The sequence below is a fragment of the Ochlerotatus camptorhynchus genome, unplaced genomic scaffold (assembly GCF_037179485.1).
Source record: "Ochlerotatus camptorhynchus isolate MF236.1 unplaced genomic scaffold, CSIRO-AGI_Acam_v1.1 ptg000597l, whole genome shotgun sequence".
Lineage (NCBI taxonomy): Eukaryota > Metazoa > Arthropoda > Insecta > Diptera > Culicidae > Ochlerotatus > Ochlerotatus camptorhynchus.
This window is the reverse complement of record NW_027041077.1, coordinates 52,651-69,132: the sequence shown is the minus strand read 5'-3', so window position 1 is coordinate 69,132 and position 16,482 is coordinate 52,651. Positions and strand designations below refer to the sequence as shown.

Genomic DNA, 16,482 nt, shown 5'->3' with positions numbered 1-16,482 from the left:
ACTTAATCTTACATGGAATATTTGTTTACGTCTGATCCTTTATGTCAAAGATGGATTCCGTCACGTGTAAAATTAGTTATTTCTAAGTGTGTAGATATAAGGTTTGTTCCCATACTTGCTTTTTTGCTTTTGCTGTAAGTTGCTTTAAGAAAAATAATACAGGAATCCCAGATTTGCGCGGTGGGTGGTGCCATCTACCCATCGCCATTTCTCAACAGTCTTTCAACCAATTAAGCTAACTTTTTGTGAGTATAAAGTTAGTAGTTGGCCCTAATCACATTCAAAAAATCAGCTCAATTGGTTGAAAGATTGCTGAGAAATGGCGGTAGCTAGACGGCACCACCCATCGCGCGAATCAGGGATTCCTGTATTATTTTCTTACAGAAACTTACAGCAAAAACAGAAAAGCAAGTACTTACGGAAACAAACCTATAGAGCGTTTTCACGCCAAATAGCAAATCGGTTGGACATGACTCTTCGATTTGATTGAAATTTTGCACATATTATGTTGGTTAATACCGAAGATGACATCTTCCATTAAAAAAATGTCAATTTGTGTGGACTAAGTTGTTATAACGGCTTTTTCAAAAAATCATAACTTAAAATCGATATATTTGATCTTATCTTATCTTTCTTTATTAAAGAGGCTTTGAGCCGTTGGTTTGTTCATCTCGGCTATATTTGATCAAAATGACGTCTTGGAAGAAATTATAGGTTTAAAAGTTAACATGTTAATTTTCTCAAAAGACCATTTGATTTTTTTTTTGTGAAAAAAAAGTTTAAGTTATGCCCTAAAATATGATGCAGAGTGCAAAATGGTAAAATGCTAAAAAGAGTTTTTTTTTTAGCTTTTGATAATATCAAATTTTAAAACATATTCAACTGTCGTATTTTTAATTAAAATAATAACAAAAAATGTATTTTACTTATCATTTTCAATTAATTAGTTCATACGAACATTTTCCCTAAAATAATCAGTTCTCAAGCTACTACGAATATTAAACGAATTATATTGCCATTATTTCAAACCTTTTTCGAATGTTAGTCATGATGTCTAGCTAAAAAAAAAAATATCATGATTGCAGACACGGAGACCCATTCTGCTTTAGACTCAGTCGAAAAGAACTAAAAGTTGATGTTGTCCAGTTTATCTAAGGCGACCAACTATTGGTTGGTAGTACCCTCTCAGATTGAAAATTACATTAATTACGTGTAAATACTTTGACTTCCAGAATAAACATGACAACTTTCAGAAAAGGTCTATTTTTTCGATTTTTTTTTCTAAATCTAATAAATTAAAAATGGTAGGAAATTCACTGAGCAGACCCTTGGCACACTGAACTAACGAACCCGTCTTATTTGAATGTCAAAAATCATGCAAAGGTGTTGTAACTATTACATTCTAAAGTGGTAATGAGGGTAATTAAAATTATTTTTCCGTACTTGATGTCCATGAGAGAACTCACAATGTACTAATACCTTACTTACCTTACCAATCAGGCTAAGGCCTTGTTGTCCTCTGCTGTCCGAAGAAGTCGTCTCCACTCTACTCGATCCATGGCCACAGTTCGCCAGCCTCGTAGTCTGCGAACGGTCCGCAGGTCACCTTCTACTTTTCGATCCACCTTGCCCGCTGCGCACCTCTTCTTCTTGTTCCTGTTGGGTCGCTTTCTAAAACCATTTTCACTGGGTCGTCGTGCGGCATTCTTACGACGTGCCCAGCCCACCGTAGTCACCCAATTTTCGAAACGTGGACGATGGATGGTTCTCCCAGCAGCTGGTGCAATTCGTGGTTCATTCGCCTCCTCCACGTTCCGTCATCCATCTGCACTCCACCGTAGATGGTACGCAACACCTTCCGTTCGAAACACCAAGGGCGCGTTGGTCCTCCACGAGCATAGTCCAGGTCTCGTGACCGTAGAGGACCACCGGTCTAATCAGCGTCTTGTAGACATTCTACTTCGTGCGGCGGCGCATTTTATTCGACCGGAGCGTCCTCTGGAGTCCAAAGTAGGCACGATTTCCTGCCATCATGCGTCTTTGAATTTCTCTGCTGGTATCATTTTCGGTGGTCACCAGTGAGCCCAAATACACGAACTCATCGACCACCTCGATTTCGTCACCGTCAATCTGAACTCGGGTGGAAAGCTAACATTGTCTTCCCTAGAACCTCTTACTTTCATGCATTTTGTCTTTGACGCGTTGATGGCAAGTCCAATCCGCCTAGCTTCTGCCTTCAGTCTGATGTACGTTTCCGCCATCATCTCAAAGTTCCGTGCCATAATGTCAATGTCATCGGCGAAGCCAAGGAGCTGGATGGACTTTCTGAATATCGTGCCACTCGTGTCTATCCCAGCTCTTCTGATCACACCAACGCGATGTTCAACAGCAGACACGAAAGTCCATCACCTTGCCGTAACCCCCTTCGAGATTCAAAGGGACTCGAGAGTGGTCCCGATACTCGAACAACACACATCACTCGATCCATCGTCGCCTTGACCAATTGCGTCAGTTTATCCGGAAATCCGTACTCGTGCATAATCTGCCATAGCTGATCTCGATCGATTGTGTCGTATGCGGCTTTGAAATCGATGAACATTGATGGGCACGTTGTATTCGCGGCATTTCTGCAGAACCTGCCGAATCGCCAAAATTTGGTCCGTGGTAGCGCGGGCACCCATGAATCCGCCTGGTATTGCCCCACAAACTCTCTTGCAAATGGTGACAGGCGGCGGCATAGAATTTGGGAGGGTACCTTGTAGGTGGCGCTCAGCAGTGTGATCGCGTGGTAGTTGCAGCAATCCATCCACTCCTCCGGTAATATCTTCTCCTCCCAAATCTTGGCAATTACCCAGTGCAGCGCTCTAGCCAGTGCTTCACCACCGTATTTTAATAGCTCACTTGGTAGTTGATCTACACCAGTTGCTTTGTTGTTCTTCAGCCGACCGATCTCCTCCTCAACTTCTTGAAGATCATGTACTAATAGCACTGCACATGTAATGAATGAACTCCAATGACGAAATTTAAAACTGTAATTAATTTACTTGAATAGTAATCCTTGTAATAAAATAACTTTTTATAGTTGTTGTTATTTCAGTTTTTCAGCCTAGCAACTTTTTTATAGTTGTTTTTTATTTCAGTTTTCAGCCTAGCAATTAAAGTGATTAATGTTCTTAAGGGAAAGTTTACAAATCTGAAAAAAAAATAATTACGTTTTGATTTTTATAAACGTATTGGAAAAAAATAAAAATTAATCAAGTGCAAAAACATTTTTTGTAAGACATCATGGCATAATGTTGGTCTGAAAAAAAAAACACAAAACGGTGACCATTCGGTTTTGCTGAGGGTTCAATTGTTTACATGTTATTTTTTTAAGGAATCTAAGAAAAAACTGATTTTTAGATTTTTGATAATTTTTACCATTTTTTTTTTTTTTTATTAATTTAATAGAATAATTTTCTTATTTCATTTCCTTATTGATAGAATATCAACATTGCTATATTATAATAATTCACTTTTATGCAGCTCAGGACCGAACTATTCAACATTATCTAATCTCATGCGCAATGTCTATCCACCATTTGTTCATTTTTATAATGGAGGAGATTGTCATTCTTATGGTTAAATTTAGATTATCGTTCAAAAAGTAATCATAAATCAATTGGTTTCCATCAATTAGTCATAATACAAAAACCGTTACATTTTGGCAACATGCCGAAAATTTAGTTTTGCCAAAATCGAACGGGTACTGTACACTCAATTGATGCACTGAAGATACGTTAAAAGGTATTTCGCTACAAAAAACTCTTCTTATGAAAAGAAAGCATGTTATAAAAAGATTTCACCTGATGAATTGCAATGCATCGACTAATTTCAACTTTACTCAAGGTAAAATTTAACAATTTAATATGTATTTTTTATTACATTTCTTATTGTTCTATGCACTTCTCATAATAATTGTAGCATAGTTTAATTTTATCTTGATATTTATTTTATTAATGCGTTTAAGAAGTACCGCAAATTGTATTATTCAAATTTTTGGAGCGTATCGTTGGATGGAGGCTCTCATTTCCCCGTTAATTTCGCGTAAGTGTCTTTTCTGACGGGTCCACCCTCCGTTTTTGGCGTTTCGAATTCAGCTCGTTAATTTAAATTGATCTTTATGTTGAGTGAAGACAAGACAAGAAAAGATCCTGGAAGGGATGGTGGATAACTTACATACATACATACATACATGCATACATACATACATACATACATACATACATACATACATACATACATACATACATACATACATACATACATACATACATACATTCATACATACATACATATTTATTTCTTAAGAAGAGAAGATCAAGTACTTACCTTACCAATCAGGCTAAGGCCTTGTTGTCCTCTGCTGTCCGAAGAAGTCGTCTCCACTCTACTCGATCCATGGCCACAGTTCGCCAGCCTCGTAGTCTGCGAAGGGTCCGCAGGTCACCTTCTACTTGGTCGATCCACCTTGCCCGCTGCGCGCCTCTTCTTCTTGTTCCTGTTGGGTCGCTTTCTAGAACCATTTTCACTGGGTCGTCGTGCGGCATTCTTACGACGTGCCCAGCCCACCGTAGTCGCCCAATTTTTGCAATGTGGACGATGGATGGTTCTCCCAGCAGCTGGTGCAATTCGTGGTTCATTCGCCTCCTCCACGTTCCGTCATCCATCTGCACTCCACCGTAGATGGTACGCAACACCTTCCGTTCGAAAACACCAAGGGCGCGTTGGTCCTCCACGAGCATAGTCCAGGTCTCGTGGCCGTAAAGGACCACCGGTCTAGTCAGCGTCTTGTAGACAGTCAACTTCGTGCGGCGGCGAATTTTATTCCTCCGGAGTCCAAAGTAGGCACGATTCCCTGCCATAATGCGTCTTTGAATTTCTCTGCTGGTATCATTTTCGGCGGTCACCAGTGAGCCCAAATACACGAACTCATCGACCACCTCGATTTCGTCACCGTCAATCTGAACTCGGGGTGGGAGGCTAACATTGTCTTCCCTAGAACCTCTTGCTTTCATATATTTTGTCTTTGATGCGTTGATGGCAAGTCCAATCCGTCTAGCTTCAGCCTTCAGTCTGATGTACGTTTCCGCCATCATCTCAAAGTTCCGTGCCATAATGTCAATGTCATCGGCGAAACCAAGGAGCTGGATGGACTTCCTGAATATCGTGCCACTCGTGTCTATCCCAGCTCTTCTGATCACACCTTCTAACGCAATGTTGAACAGCAGACACGAAAGTCCATCACCCTGCCGTAACCCCCTTCGAGATTCAAAGGGACTCGAGAGTGTCCCCGATACTCGAACAACGCACGTCACTCGATCCATCGTCGCCTTGACCAATCGCGTCAGTTTATCCGGAAATCCGTACTCGTGCATAATCTGCCATAGCTGATCTCGATCGATTGTGTCGTATGCGGATTTGAAATCGATGAACAAATGATGTGTGGGCACGTTGTATTCGCGGCATTTCTGCAGAACCTGCCGAATCGCGAAAATTTGGTCCGTGGTAGCGCGGGCACCCATGAATCCCGCCTGGTATTGCCCCACGAACTCTCTTGCATATGGTGACAGACGGCGGCATAGAATTTGGGAGACTACACCGTTGAGGTGCTCGTCATAGTACTGCTTCCACCTCTCAATCACCTCACACTCGTTCGTGAGAAGGTTACCGTCCAAGTCCTTGCACATATCGGCTTGCGGCACGTAGCCTTTGCGCGAACTATTTAGCTTCTCGTAGAACTTCCGTGTGTCGTTTACGCGGTACAGATTTTCCATCGCCTCGCGATCTCGATCTTCCTGCTGACGCTTCTTCCTTCGGAAAACCGAGTTTTGTCTGTTCCGCGCTTGTCTGTATCGCTCCACATTCAATCTCGTGCGGTGTTGCAGCATTCTCGCCCGTGCTGCATTCTTCTCCTCTACTAACAGTTTGCATTCGCCGTCAAACCAGTCATTTCTTCGGTCCGGGATTGCAGTACCTAGTGCCGCTACAGCAGTACTACCTATGGCTGAACGGATGTCCCTCCAGCCATCTTCAAGAGAAGCTGCGCCAAGCTGCTCTTCCGTGGGTAGTGCAACTTCCAGCTGCTGCGCGTAGTCCTGGGCAACTCCGGTGTCCCGTAGTTGCTCAATGTTGGGTCGTGGCGTTCGACTTCGACGTGTGTTATGCACCGTCGAGAGTTTTGAGCGCATGTATACTGCAACTAGGTAGTGGTCCGAATCTATGTTCGCACTGCGGTACGTGCGGACGTTGATAATGTCGGAGAAGAATTTCCCGTCGATTAGAACGTGATCGATTTGGTTTTCTGTGTGTTGGTCAGGTGATCTCCAGGTGGCTTTGTGGATATCCTTGCGGGGGAAAAAGGTACTTCGAACTACCATACCCCGGGAGGCTGCAAAGTTCACGCATCGTTGGCCGTTGTCGTTCGATACGGCATGCAGGCTGTTTGGCCCGATTGCCGGTCTATACATTGCCTCCCGTCCTACCTGAGCGTTCATGTCGCCGATGACGATTTTGACGTCCCGTTGCGAACAGCCGTCGTACACCTGCTCCAGCTGCGCATAGAACGCTTCTTTCTCGTCGTCGGGTCTCCCTTCGTGTGGGCAATGCACGTTGATGATGCTGTAGTTGAAGAAACGGCCCTTAATCCTCAACTTGCACATCCTCGCGTTGATCGGCTGCCAACCAATCACGCGTTGGCGCATCTTACCCAGCACTACAAAGCCGGTTCCCAGCTCGTTGGTGGTGCCACAGCTCTGGTAGAAAGTAGCCGCTCGATGCCCGGTTTTCCATACCTTTTGTCCCGTCCAGCAAAGTTCCTGCAGTGCTACGACTTCGAAGTTGCGTGGTTGAAGTTCGTCATAGATTAACCTATCGCAACCCGGGAAGCCGAGCGATTTGCAGTTCCATGTTCCGAGTTTCCAATCGTAGTCCTTATTTCGTCGCGTAGGTCTGTGCCGATTGTTCCGATCCGTATTTCTTTCTTCGGTATTTGCAACTTTGTTTTTTTTTCCAGGGCGGCTTGTTGGGCCTGCCCCAACCCCCTGTCTCGCCGGGGGACCATCGTGCACAGCTCTGTTTAGAGTCCCACGCTGGCACTAGGACGGTGATCAGCCGCTCCTAACATGGAGAACAGACGCCGTTTTGAGCCGCACCTCCATGGTGAGCAGACGCTCAGGTTTGGTGAAGCATTTCCTCTATCACCGTACTATGGTTACCGCGCCAAGTGTCATTTGAGTTAAAAATATGTATTTGTTTATACAACTATAACTTTGGCATTTCAATTACATCCACCTGCCATTGTGAGCTGAGGAGACATAGAGCTACATCTTATTATATGTCCAATATTCATTATTTTCATTGCAGAATATCAAATATTTTAGTATGTTCATTATTTCATATTTTAATATTCTGATATATATCATTTCTTCATTACATATACATACTTCATATAAATAAATATTGGGTTGGGAGCGAGCATCAGGGTATCATTTGACCTGGAACTGGACGATTGGAGTGGTATGACAACCGGATTCTAGGAGGGAATAAACACTATCATTTTCTTTATCCTATCGATTCGATTGTGATGGTGTGAACTATTCTTCAACAGTTTCAGTGAGATTGACGCGCCTTCCTTATCAAACAATCCTGTAGGAAGCTTAATAAGTATTGCGAATTGCGTTTTTCGATTTGTTGGATCGTATTGTTGGAGGCAGATTCTTAAATTCCCGTAGATTTCGCGTAAGTGTCTCTGCTTACAGATCCGCCCCTCCGTTTTGGCCCTTCATACAGCGATATTGGGAATTCAGATCGGTAGCTCAAACTGATCTTGCTATTAAGTGGAGCTGCATACAAGATAAGATCTTCGAAGAGATGGTGGCTACCTTTAATACATACTTTTTTTTAGAAGAATAAAAACAGTCGAACTTTCTTTTTTTGCGGTAAACTTCCCCTTAACCAGTAGTTCACGTATGAAGAGCTTTGAGTGGGTTGGTTTATTTCCTTTAAATTCCATTATAATTGCTTATCTTTTGACAGATACGCGTATTTCGTCTACTACTTGCAGACTTCATCAGTGCCAAGTACTCAACACCAAGTTCACGGAATGAATTTAATTACGGTACATGACTGCCTTGGGGTTAAAAGTCATTGCATGCCCTAGGTCTGCATTGAACAATATCATACTACACTTTAGCCATTACACCCACAAAGTTTTATTGGAATCTGACAATGTGCTACCAGCCCCATATACGCTTTTGGATGTCACATGCAATAATGTTTAACACAGTGCAGAAATTATTAAAAAAAAACTATTGCTATATGCAATATAGCTCAATCAAACGTACTTTTCGTCGAACAACGATCTTTTCAGTCTCGGAGCACTTAATTTTTCCCGGCATGTTTGTTTACGTCTCATCTTTAATGTCAAAAACGGATTCCGTCACGTGTAAAATTAGTTATTTCTAAGTGTGTATTATTAAACAATCACTTACAAAAATTTAATATATTTTGTGCATTGAAGGAATGCAATACAACTTTCTACAATTCCCTTTATTGTCTTTAGTTGAAAAAAAAAATCGAACAAATTAGACCATTACAAAAAGTAACCCTGATTTTTTTTACGGAAAACAAGTATGCAACGATGCTTAATAAGTCAAAGTTTTTACACCCAATTACTTTCAGGGTACTGCTAACCACTGCACAGTGTGCTAAACAACTGAACTTATTTTTGCCAATGTTTGAAGGTCTTTAAAACTAAGCTATTAGAAATAACTAACGATACGGGACCTATATTGGGCGTAAATTGTGTAACGTAAACAAACGTTTCATGTAAAATTAACTGTTTTCAAACCGAAACGTAAGCAACTCGACGAAGAGAACGTTTGATTGAATTGGTCTCAGGGAACCGAAATTTACATGACGTTTTTCGTATTATGTAGCTGTTCTTAAGTTAAAATCACGACAAATAGATTAGAGATAGTTTCATTGACGGCAAATGACGGGAAGTGTCATATTTTGCCCCATTTCCCCTAAATTTACAATTGACCTGAGGAAATCCTCACAATGCACCATTCGTCTAATTTTGATTGGTAATTTAAATCACTTCATGAATGAAAAATGTCTGGAAACACTGCTGAAATTATTGGTATATTTTGCACGAATTGCCCCTATTCTGCTTCAAATTGACGTAACAGTGTAGAAAACTATTATAATACGTAATATATAGAAACTAGTGCCTCTTGTTCAGAAGCCCGCATTATATACTGCATTAAAACTAACTGCACAAAATTTAATATGACTGTATGCTAAACTTTTCTCTTTATAACATATGTGGAACATCAAACTTCACGGGTCTCATTGAATGATAATAACTTGCCAAAATGTCCACTTTACTCAAATTTCCCACAGTACTACATGAAAGTGAAATGTAATTTGAGTTATGGAAAATAAGTTGATCAAACCAATTGATCAATTAAGCACCCAAATTCCCCCTTCACTGCATGAAGATCAACTAACTATTTAAAAATATATATGTTATGGAAAATACAAATACAGTCGGCAACTTTATATTGTTCTTATTCTTCTTCTTTTGCTTTATTATAGAGACTTTCAGCCCTTAGGTGGTTCCTCTATATATAAAGAGAACTCCCTAGTAGCACGCTTGTCACATATCGGTTGTAGAAACTTCTTTACGACTTATTTCAGTCATAAACAAGTTGCTCCAACTTTTATTAACGGACATATATTCATTATTTAACGTCGGTCTCTGTTCCGCAATCTAGTGCCAATCACCGACGGACATTAACGGCAATCGAATGTGCAGGAAGGCAACTTCCACACCTGCGTAGGATATCGCACACATGACACATGGGCAACGGATTTACTTCCCTTCCGAAGGAAGGCGTGACCAGAGATTTTTATGCCTCAGAAAAATCCCACCGACCTCGGCTGGGATTTGACCCAGACCCATTGTAGAAAGCAGTCACGCTTACCACTACACCGTCGCCGCCGGCTAAAAAAATATATATTGCTACCATTTTGCCAATTCATGACCAAATGTAATGACAAAACATGTTGGGTCTCCAAGTTATCCTGAGGATTGGGTCCTGATGTTCTACAGATTTAACAAAGTATTTATCCAGATTTATTATATGAATCCATGCAGCTCCGTGGGACCTCATCACATCAAGCGAGATAAAAAGTTGTACTAACAAGATATGATCCATTCTTCAAATTGACATGGAGTTCAGACCTTGACGTTCAACAGATTCAACAGGATATTGTAAAATGTCTTGACTAAATTTTTGAATCCAAAAAGCTACGTGCAGTGCCATAATGTGGGATATGTAGTTGTAAAGAAATAACCCCGAATAGCACACTTCCGTTATTAAAAGCTGCAGCAACTTGTTTATGACTGAAATAAGTAGTAAAGAAGTTGCAACAACCGATATATGACAAGCGTGCTACCAGGGACATGTATGTGTCTCCAAGTTATCCTGAAGATTGGGTCCTGATGTTCTACATGGTTAACAAAGTCTTTGAATGATGTCCAGATTTACTATACGGATACATGCTGCTCGATGAGACCTTATCACATCAAGTGAGATAAAATGTTGTACTAACAAGATCACAGGAAGAGAGCCGTGAAATTTGATTCTCCACATGTTTTATCAAAATAAAACTGTAGAATACATTTATTTTTCTATAGTCAAATTAGCTTTTGTGCAGATATTTAATTTTAATGGAAATTTGGGCAAAGTGGACCTATTTCGTGATTTTGAACAAGTGGCAATATAGAGACTCCTAATGTTTTCATTCCAGACAGGTGCAGTTTGAAATCAAATTACACATATTGGAATAGTTTTTACACTGTTACTTTAATGTCAAACAGTACAAGGAAAATTCGGGCAAAATAATCCAATAACTGTAGCGCTGTTTCCCAGACATTTTTCATTCATGACATGCTTTAAGATACCAGTCAAGATTAGACAAACGGTACGTTGTACGAGCATTTCCTTAGGTAATTTAGGAGAAATGAAGCCGTCATCTTCCATCGATGAAACCATTATCAATCGATTTGTCATGATTTTTGCATACAAATAGCTGGTTTTAAAGACCTCAAACAGAATCAAAAATAATTTCGGTTTTTTGACTCGATTTTGCCCACTGGTCGAGTTGCACAACATCTACTTGACTTTCTTCGGCTGAGTCTAAAACAAAACAAGTGATTCTGAAAGTCAGCGTGTCTAAGGATGATTTTATTGTTATCATGATAATACATTTTGTAGCTGGACATCTTGATATGTAATTCCCTATTTTTTTTAAATTCGCGTTAATTTGAGAGGAGAACTTAGGAAAAAAAATCGTATGGACTATTACATTGAAAATGATGCGCAGAATCCATTCTTGGTGGTAACTTACTAACGAATTATACAGTGATTGTTATATCAGTGTATATTTTATTTATTACCTATATTACCTACAACTTCTTTTCAGACGTCGTTTGGATCAAATATACCGTTTTGAAGTAATGATTTAATAAAATATGTTTTACATAAGTCCATATAAAAAAATATTCCGGAAAAATTTAAAAAATAATAATGAAAAGTGTAATTTTGGGTAGCAAACAACCTACGTGCAAAGTTTCAATCAAATCTGAAAGGTTTGGGACAACAGTGGCTTTATTTTTGCCATTTTGAGCTGGAAATGCTCAAAGATATATTTTAATACAACTAAATACATAGTTGGGAGAAATTTGCACACATAACGGTTAGAAGGAGTACCACTACTGCAACAGCCATTAATAGATTATATTTTAATGCCACAGTAATTACAGAGAATGTATGAGTAGTAAAGGTGTGCCAGTTCTAGCACTACTTAAAAAATGCACCAGTTATGATATGAACCAGTTTTGGCCATACCAATACCATTGCGTATGTGATATAGTGTCAAACTGGTACATCTACCCTAGGTAGCCGTGGTGGAAAATGGTTTAGAGCACACAATAGTCAATGTATATTTACTTTGCATGTTTGTTCCGCATCCCACACTAGCTAATGAAAGTGCATAATAGTTGCTCCAAGTACCTTACATATATGTCGAAAGGGTGTGTTTTGTTTGAGACGGATTAGAAGCTCACAAGACCCGCTTTTATGAAACCAGCAAACATGTTCAATGGTGCTGACGCACCCTGCATTATACGATGATACTAGTTTCACGGCTGCAGACTATTGTAGTATGTATTTACGATTGGCTTCAAACCACATTAGTTGAGGTTGCGAGTGCATAAATATCTTCAAATAATGAACGAGGCTAATAGATCGATCCGAATCCGATATCAGCGTGACGGTAAACAAGAATCATGTTTAATTGGTGCTAGAAATGCATTAGCAAATTGAAACCACGCAGGATATGGTGAACCGAGCTGAAATAATAACTTTCGAAAAGGAATATCTGATTATTGGCTTACACTGGCAATTCCAGGCTCATGTAACTCAAGTTCAGGTTTTTAAAATATTATGCTTTTAAATAAATGCGCCGAGTCCGTTGGCCAAACATTGGAGAACACCAATTGCTATCGGGACACGTACTGCTATATTCTGGTATTCGAAGTGCAAATGGTCCCTGGCACCGTGGAGTTGGTTTCCTCATCAAGTGGGAGTCTATCAATGAGATGATGAATCTAGCCAGATTTAAAACACGGGTCCGAAGCCTTACCGTAATCCCATGTTATATACCAATTAATGTTAATCTGCATTAGACCAGGTTGAACCGATGTGGCCGAACTACAGGACAAGGATAACGTTTACAATCAACTGAATGCCGTCGTGGGTAAGGTTTCATTTCAAAGGTTGACATCAAGATCTACAAAGACGATTTCAATTCGAAGATCGGCTCCGACAACACGAACTATGAACAACGCCATAGTCTCGGAGAAATGAGCGGGTAACGGTAAGCAGTTTGTAGAGCTCGTGACCAGATGGATCTGTTGCAAACGACTTTCGTAGCTAGGCAATCGGAAGGGATCCGTCGACGGCAGTTTAAGTAGCGCATATCTCAGGAACCGTTGCTGAACAGACTCAACTATTTCGACACCGTTGTTGTAGTGAGATATTAAAAAAAATCTAGATTTAATAATCTTTCATTTCACCTTTTGCTCGAAAAAGTGGTTCAAAAGTTACGTTTTATTTTTAAGTAAAGAATAGGCAAAATGTTTGTCTTCTTCTTCTTTTACTTTATTATATAGACTTTCGGACCACCCAAACACGGAAGGGGCCACCCTATTGGTGAAATAAAAAAATAGGGGAAATGGATGTAATGTCGGCCTAAATGCCCCTAATTTGGGCCCATACAATTTATTTATCAGCAATCGTCTAAATTTTCAATAGCGACCAAAAATATCCATTAGTACCGTCATCTAGATAAAATTGATAAATAGCAGATTTTTAGCGATGGGCCCATCTTAGATCCATAGGCCAACATTAGAGTCATTTCCCCTACTGGTTCAATATTTTTTCGATAAGGAACAAAATTACCAATTGCTACGAATTTCTAAGATTCACTCTAACTGTTTCTTTGAAAAAAAAACTGAATCTAAAGTATCTTGAACATAAAAAATTGTCATGATTCTGGGACTAAGAGAAATATCAGAATTTTTAAATTTTTCAGCATTCAGACACTTTGAAAATATTTTAGGATCTTGAACACAGAAAAATACTTTGAATAATGTTCGAGATCTCGGACTCGGAAATATTTCAAATATTGGATTAAGAATAAAAATTTGTTTTTTTTTTATTCTGGAACTAACTAAGTATTCATTATTCCGGAAGTTTGAAAAAATATCTGGATATTAGAATAATGTTCGAGGTCTGCAACTGGGACTTAGGAAGCCAGACATGGACATTGTTTTTCTAAATCACAGGCTTCAAAAACATTTGTATAATTTCGATTGTTTATCCTTCTCATTCGACGTTTTGTCCATTTAACCTTTGACACCATTTGTCATTCGAGATGTTATCCGTTACATAGTTATGAGATATTTATTTTCAAATTTTAAAACCTGTTATTAATCTAAATTTACCACTGCTTCCATTCCAGGAACCACTAAAAATTGGATCGCCGTCGAAGGTGCCTTGTTCAGCAGCAGCTACAACGATCCCAGTTCATCGGCCTACAATTCGAAGCTGGCCACTAGTGCACCCCGGGGCATACTACCGGCTCTCTCCGCATCGGATGAGAAGAACGTGTTCGCTATCTATGTTTCCTATTACGTTAAGGTTAAGCTAATACTCAGTAGTATGGGAGGAGAGGTTTCTCTCAAGTTGCCGTTCGTACTCGGCAACGTGGAAATAAATGACCCTACCGCTTGTTCAACAACGCTCAGCGGACTGAAGAAGCTCCGCGAAATGAGCAGAAAGTCCAGCACTGTTACCAGCAATGGAGGAAGCAGTTTAGACATTGTGCCACGATCGCCTATAACGAAGGATATTAGCGCTCGCGAATCGGATGACGACCATGACGATAGCGATCGAATCAATAGAATTACGGAACTAAACAATCAGAACAAACGAATGCCAGGCCGGTCCATATCGGTTGCCTCTCCAACCCGGATACCTCTAGTCAAGGATAACGGAATCAACAATCGGAGGGAGCTATTCAAAAATTCCAAATTTAACGACAACCTCAACAGTACAATCGATGTGATCACCGAAGACTTTCAAACCATCACGGCCAACATCAGCAATCTGGTCAAGTCAGACTCGAGTAAATCTAACCTCAACGAAACCGGTCCCTGCCAGCAGGAGATTAGCGTTGAGGCTCAGATCCACTGTCCACAGCTGACGGATGATGGCCTTGCCCAGAATTGATCAACGCAAGCCAAAGATTGATTACAAAGTAGTGAACAACTGTTGTTATAACAGTATGCATCCACACTATTATAGCAACCTATAGGAATTGTATCTGTAATTTCTACCTTTTACCAATTTCTCAACCTGCTGGATGGCGTTGAATGTTTATATATATACAAATCGGAAATAGGTTTTACCAAACACTATTTATATAGACTGTAGCAAGAGACTCGTAGCCAATATTTAGGGCAACAATTTGTCACTATTATATACAGGAGCACCCTATTTGTGATGTCACGGATAATTGGAAATTTAAAATGTGTCTACATCTGTTTTGTAAAAGTTAATCTGAAACTGGTGATTGTCTGCTACGGAATGCCTACTCACAGACGAATCACACAAACTTCGTTATATCGTCAAGCGTACATAGCAATGAATGAATGAATGGATGTGGAAACTACCTAGACCGTAAATATATAAGTTTTACTGTAATACGTTGGAATAAATAGAAAGAGAGATAATTTAATGAACTACAAATACTTGCATCGTACCAATTAGTAATCCTGTATACAGAGATTCGCGGAAATATTAACAAAAAGTTTGGCAACGTAAATTGTTGTGTTTGCAAAAGCTGCCAACACTTACCATGGAGCAAAATGTGTCAGCTGTATGCGCGACTTTATCGTTCTCTATGCTACGAGTTTGTTAACGATGTTGGAATTCTCAGTGAGCTGGTGAACTATTCTTCTTTAACTTTTGAATACTAGGGGAAATGCAGGTAATGTCGGCCTAAGTGTCCCTAATTTGGGCCCATACATAAATTCAGCAATCGACTAAATTTTCAATAGCAACCAAAAATATCGACGTTACCCAAAACGAACATTGTGTAGTACTAGAATTTTGACTGGAGTGGGGTACGTTAAACGATTTGCTTGGGACCAATAGGCTAGTCAAGTAGTGAGCCAATTTAAAATCGTTAATTTCGTATTGATTGTTGGTTAAGCCCTTATGATTCTGAATGATAAATTAAATTTTGATTGTTTTATAAGTGAAAAGGAGACTTTTAATTCCAAATTGTTGATAAATGAGAGTCGCGTAATACTCGTTCCTTACTAAACTTTTCAGAGAAACAAATTTTTAATTTTTGTCGTTTGACTTTTAACCTAGGTTTCGGTCCTAGGTCATGTCCACGAAAAAAATGAAGTGCATATTGTGAGCAGGGAACTATGGGAAAGTACCTGTACAGTAGGCTGTACACTTTAATGATTTGCAAATTTGTATTTGAAAAGTAAAATTATCAGAATAGAAACTTATTCCATTTATTAACATATACTGTATTAACAAATATAGTGTTCACTCTTTTGTTTTTTCGGAGACACGATTTTCGACCGAAAAGCGCGCCTTTGAGTCAGAAAGGGCAACTAATGTATTATTATTATTATTATTATTATTATTATTATTATTATTATTATTATTAACTTTAACGCATTTGGGTCATTTGTGACTTGTCCGGGGGTGAGATTTGAACTCGTGACTTTGGCGTGAGAGGTATGGATGCTAACCACTACGCCGGGGTCGCCCCCATACAACTAAT

At 39.7% G+C, this 16,482-nt stretch overlaps 1 protein-coding gene across 2 annotated transcripts in view; it reads left to right on the top strand.

Moving 5' to 3' along the window:
* The window catches only part of LOC135713948 (uncharacterized), a 191,478-nt gene extending 175,521 nt beyond the window's left edge, over window positions 1-15,957 (top strand). For both annotated transcript variants that reach the window (XM_065237168.1, XM_065237167.1), the window contains one exon: window positions 14,137-15,957. In XM_065237168.1, the coding sequence (XP_065093240.1) occupies window positions 14,137-14,906 (770 nt within the window). In that variant the 3' untranslated portion in view covers window positions 14,907-15,957. The remainder of the gene's footprint in view (window positions 1-14,136) is intronic.
* The last annotated feature ends 525 nt before the right edge of the window (window positions 15,958-16,482 follow it).